Here is a 6051-nt window from a genome sequence, read left to right as displayed (position 1 = left end):
AGTTCCAAATTTCATAAAATTTTAGAAAATGGTCTAATAAAGAATAATTTTTCTGTATTTTATTTTGTATTATAATTAAATCCTAGAACACCACTTTATAATTGGAAATACCCTAAAACTTGATTTTTATTTATTTACCTCCTAGTTTCGATAGTAATTCATACATTTTTTTTAGCCTATTTGAATATTAGTTATTTGAATCTTTATTATTTATTTGAGAAAATAAATATTTTTATTATTTATTTTATTCTTTATTTGAGCAAAATAGTGAAACACAAAATATCTTGATATTTATGATTTTCCTTAGTCTTTAAGCAAGAGGCTAGTATGGTCTTTTTAACCCAAATTCATGGCCTATAAATTGAGAGTCTTGCCTCAATCCCACACCCATATTTCAGCAGCCAAGGAGAGGGTGGGAAAAGGAGAGTGTGATTAGGGGGAAAAAGAAGAAGAAAAAAAGAAAAGGAAGAAAATGGTGCCTTCTAGGGTCAAGGTAAGAACACACCCCTCCCATGTCTTCTCTAATTCTTTCACCCATATCATCCTATTGTCTAGATGCCCTCTTGTGTTGCATATTAATGGTAAATAGGGTTTTTGATGTGTATGAAAAGTGCGGGTTTGATTTAGTGGCTTTGCCTTACAAGTTTGTCAAATTATGCACTACAGCAACTTCTCTAATTTAAAAGAAATATCAAACCTATTTATTTCTCAAATCTTAATTTAATATAGGATATTTGGTGTGTTTAGAGCTTGTGATAATTTTATTAGCCCCTCCTTGTGTGATTTTAGGGCTTGGATATTGTGTTTAAAAATCTGGTCCTGAGTCTCTGAAAAATAGTCCACTTCTTTCAATTTTATAAAATTCCAGAAAAATCATCTCATGTTGGTTCTTCTATCAACATTTAACATTCTGAGTCCTCTTTCCAACAGAATTTATTTGGGTGAATATTATCAGGTAGATAGAGAGAAAAGCTAGTTTTCCCAAAGGGTGACAAATCTGGACAGGTTTTCGAATATAGCTTGTAGATGACTTTCTGGAGGTACTGTGCAAATTATGAGAATTGGAATTGAAACTAAACAGGTGATTATTGTTTCTGTGCAATTTCAGCCCCTAATTTGGCCTAGAAGTATTTTTACCAAAGCATTCTTGTTAGTCCTACAGAACTGAATAATGCTGAAAATTGTGTTTTATTGTGTTATTTGTCTCCAAGTATTTCAAAGTATGCCTAATGTTGTTTTCTTGCCTTACCATACTTATGTATGATTATCATGGGCTATATTTCCTCTCTTATGTTTGTCTCATGCTCTTTTATATTACCGAATTACCGAATGTGACTAACTTGCTTGGCAAAAGATCCAATAAACGGGAAAAGATAAGGGGTTGGCAGTGGGTGACGTTCACATTAGTGTTGTGGAATAATGTATAAATATGAATGACATGAATTATGGTGGGATTAAAACCAAATGATTTAAGTCTTGCGCAAGCAGTCTAAGCGAGCCCCTAGGTTGACACGGATGTATTCAGACTCTATACGACGGTTTTAGGGTGTAAGTGAGCCCTTTGGTATGGTATGTGCAGGGTGTAAGCGAGCCCTAGGCACGATTTGGTATGGTATGTGCAGGGTGTAAGGGAGCCCTAGGCACGATTTGGGTGTACGCATGCCCACTTGTTTGGCCATCCCTTTTGAGGTCCATCAATGTCATTGACTGGTAAATAACCAGGAGGTGGGCATAGGTGGTAAAATCTGCAAAGCAGCAAAAGAGGGAGTTCTGAATAGTCCAGTGTTCAATCCTTGTGGTTGGGTAGAAGGATCTATTTGGGGGATTCTAGATGTCTAGTCTAACTACTAATTCATAGAACCTTGTTGTAATATTGTATGTTATGTTATGTTACCCAATTTGTTCTGTGTATGGTTGATTGGTTGATAGAAGATATGGGGGTGTGTGTGTTTTTACCAGGCATTCCAAGCTCATGGCGTGTCATGCCAAGTGATGAAGCAGTTTACAATGGTGAAGGTTATTTCAAAGGCAAATGTGTTGGAGCTGTGGTTCATTTAAAGACTTAGACTAGTTTTTTTTTTTCCTTCTGACTTTGGGTTTGGCAATGTTTTGGTAATCCTATAATGGAACATAAACGAATTATTTGTGATATTAACTCTAGTTATATATGTATATTAAGATGTTTTGGTTATCTATCCTACTTGTGTTGTATTATTGTACATATATAACGGCTCAAAATTTGGGGCGTTACAATGCGCGTTACGAAGGCCGATAAGCAAAGCCTCATATTTGGCTACATTATTTGATGTATTGAAACTGAGCTTGACCGCTTGCTCAATTATGCCACCCTCGGGAGTCATAATCACTACTTTGACCCCGCAACCACGTTTGTTAGATGAACCATCACAGTACATCTGCCAAATATCTCCAACGTACATCCTTCACTCCTATTGAGGTTGGAGGGCCGTTTGCTCTTGCTTAAAGCCGGAGTGAAAGCCTGTAAATTCGGTAACAAAGTCGGCTAAAACCTGCCCTTTGATAGCCGTTCTAGAAGAGAATTGAATATTGTATTGGCCGAGTTCTAACGCCCATTTGAAGACACACCCTGATGATTCCGCACTACAAAGTACTGTTCGGAGAAGGTAATTTGTCAGCACAGTAAATGTATGGGCCTGGAAATAGTGCATTAACTTCCTGGCAGTAATTACCAGGGCCAAAATCAGCTTTTCCAGCGGTAGGTATCGCGTCTCGACATCCACCATTGCTTTACTAACATAGAAAATGGGTCGTTGCTCCCCAAGCTCTTCTTTAAGCAATACGGCGCTAACTGCACGATTTGAGACTGTAAGGTACAAGATGAATGCATCGCCCGACGATGGAGTTGTCAAGAATGGTATTGAACGGAGATAAGGTTTTAAGCCATCTAGGGCAGTCTGGCACTCGGGGGTCCAAATGAATGCTTTCCCTTGTCGAAGGGCTTGAAAAAACGGTCGGCAACGATCCGCAGAACGGCTAATGAATCTGTTGAGGGCCGCGGCCATTCCAATCAACTTTTGTACTTCTTTTACTGACTGAAGGGAGTCGAGTTCCAAGATTGCTGTAATTTGTTTTGGATTGACCTCTATTCTGCGATTGTTCACAATATAGCCCAGGAATATGCCAGATCCAATACCGAATGCACACTTTGAGACATTAAGTTTCATCTTGTATTTTCGGAGGATATTGAAGGTTGTGGACAAGTCGGCTAGGTAGACATGCTTTTCTTTGGACTTTACCACCATATCATCAATGTAAACCTCCACGGTAAGGCCGAGTTACTCCTTAAACATGGTGGTGACAAGCCTCTGATAAGTTGCCCCGGCATTCTTCAAGCCAAAGGGCATGACTTTGTAACAATAAGTGCCCATTGGGGTGAGGAATGCCATTTTTTTTTTGATCCTCAGGATGTATGGCTATTTGATGATATCTTCTATATGCATCTAAGAAGCTCATACGTTGATGATGTGCAATTGCGTCCACTAATTGGTCGATTCGGGAAGGGGGAAGCAATCCTTGGGACATGCCTTATTGAGGTCCGTGAAGTCTACACAGAGGCGCCAAGACCCGTTTTTCTTCTTTGCAACAACAGTGTTGAACAACCAGGTGGGGTAATTGACTTCACGGATTACACCGGCCTCAAGAAGCTTATTTACTTCTTCGACAACGGCCAAAGTGTGCTCGGTTGCCGATCGGCGACTTCTCTAGATGATGGACTTAACCTTTGGGTCCACGTTCAAAAGGTGTTGTGTTATGGTGGGGTCTACTCCTGGTATTTCATAAGGCTTCTAGGCGAATACATCACTATTGTCGACTAGGAATGAAATTAACTCCCAGCGTTCGTTAACATTGAGATAGGCGCCGATCAGGAAGAATTTATTTGGTTCATGACTGAGTTGAATATGCACGAGATCCTCAATTACTTTATCAGTGGAGAGTTTTCCAACATCCTCGAGGTTCTCCAGGTCTAGGATTTCAATTGAATTAACTTCCAACTCCCTTGGCTTCTTGTCGGAAGTAGTAAGGTAGCAATCATTTGCCAACTTTCGAGAGCCTTGAATCTGCTTAATGCCATATTGTGTTGGGAAGCGGAGTAGCTGGTGATAGGTGCTTGGTACGGCCTGCATTGCATGTAGCCAAGTTCTTCCCATGATGATGTTATACAGCAATGGCAGTTTAACGACCAGAAACTCCACATCGAGGGTCCTAATGCCTGCACGTACCGAAACTGTGACCCTGTCCAGAGGGTATTCTGAATTCACGTTGAAGCTGAACAAGGGGTATGCTGCCAGCAGTAAATTATAATTCGTGAAGCCAAGCTTCATAAACGTCTTATAGAACACTATCTCTGATGTGCTCCCCTGGTCAATCAGAATGCGTTCAATGGCGAATTTGTTTATTCGCAACTCGATAACAAGAGCATCGTTATGGGGAAGAATCAGCCCCTCCAGATCTACATCGTCAAAACTAATCTTGCCGATCTGATGGGGTCATTTCGCTAGTGTAGACGGCTTGGATGGACCTTGAGATACTTGGGACTGGATTGTATGAATGCCAGTCGGCGTCAGAAGACGATATATCATATGAATAGTGCCCATCAGAGGTGAGTCTGGGCATAGAGCCACTGCGTTAGGTTGAGTGATCTTGCGGGGGAGGTATTGGAGGAGTCGACCATCCTGTACCAACTCTTCAAGATGGTCCTTCAAGGCGTAACATCTTTCGGTTTCATGCCCATGGTCCTTGTGGTATTCACATCGTCGATCCCTGCATCTTGTGTCGGGGGGTCCAATCATCTTGGCCTGTCATTTAAAGAAAGACTGATGCTGGACTTTGGAAAGTATCTTGTTGATCAGCTCAGTCAACTCAATATACTTCTTCTCAGACCGGCTGGGGCATCTGCTATCCATTTGATACTGCTCGCTCAATCGGCACAAATGTTGATCCCTCGATCGGCGCAGCTCGCGACGACTTTCTCGTTTTGATTTGCCTTGACGCGCGGGGCTCCTTTCTAACGGGGCTACACTTATCGGCTGTACCAAGATAGGCGCAGCCGTCTCTACGACCTTTTATCCGACTTTGACGCGGAGGGCGTCATCTTCCACTTTGCAATACCCTTTAACCTTCTTCATTAAAGCTTAGACTACTTTAGGAGGTCATCTAGTTAATGAGCTCTGAAGTGGACTGTTAGGTTGCAAGCCCATCTTGAAGGCAGTAATGGCCATGGAGTCGTTACAGGCATCGTCAACCAAATTGAAACACTCCCAATAGGACGCCAAATATTCACGGAGGGTTTCTTCTAGCTTAATTTGCATTGCCCAGAGCGAGTCGACTTGCTTAGGCTGGACTTCGTTGGTGATAAATCTTGCCCGGAAAGATTTTTGGAGCTGGTGAAAACTCTTAACCGAGGCTGGTTCAAGTTTGAAATACCACCGAACTACCAGCGGACCTAAGCTGCTTGGGAATATGCGACACATAAGCGCTTCATCATCAGCGTGCAAGGTCATTGCTTGCTTATAATAGCAAATGTGGTCCATTGGGTCAGACTTACCATCATATAACGTAAATGTCGAGACTTTAAACTTTTTCGGCAGGACAGCCCTAGCAATTCGTCATATGAAAGGATCATGCATGTCTTCTCCGTCTGACCTATCTTTCTTCCCTTGTCTATCTCGCATGTATGGACTTCATTTAGATGAGCTAGATACGCCAACACGCCCCTTTTTCGGAGATTCCTGAGCTGTTGAGTTAGTGGCGCTGCTGTTATCGTGTTTTCGATGCCAACATCGTTGAGCTCCCTTCTACTGTTCGGGCGACTAGCCTCTCTAGTGATGTGGCACAGTCTGTTGAGATTTGGCTAACTCTAAAGCCAGCTTTTTACGTAAGCGCTCGTTGTTAGCCACCATCTCTTCCAGACGCTGCTCATTTCGTTTTGCCTTATCCACGATTGTCTACATGGTTTCCAGCATGGAGGTTGAGGGTGAAGATTGAACGACTAGGTCAAAATTCAAGGCTCTT

At 41.8% G+C, this 6051-nt stretch overlaps 1 protein-coding gene across 1 annotated transcript; it reads right to left on the bottom strand.

Moving 5' to 3' along the window:
- Positions 1-3824: 3824 nt before the first annotated feature.
- On the bottom strand, positions 3825-4829 carry LOC145805321 (uncharacterized). The gene is made up of 2 exons (XM_082900437.1): positions 4569-4829; positions 3825-4517 (listed from the first exon to the last, which is right to left on the bottom strand). Exons 1-2 carry the CDS (start codon positions 4827-4829, stop codon positions 3825-3827), a joined length of 954 nt encoding a protein of 317 aa, XP_082756563.1.
- Between the last annotated feature and the right edge of the window lie 1222 nt (positions 4830-6051).

The sequence above is a fragment of the Camellia sinensis genome, chromosome 13 (assembly GCF_055761805.1).
Source record: "Camellia sinensis isolate YWXY chromosome 13, ASM5576180v1, whole genome shotgun sequence".
In the NCBI taxonomy this organism is placed as follows: Eukaryota; Viridiplantae; Streptophyta; class Magnoliopsida; order Ericales; family Theaceae; genus Camellia; species Camellia sinensis.
This window is presented reverse-complemented; position numbering and strand designations above follow the sequence as displayed.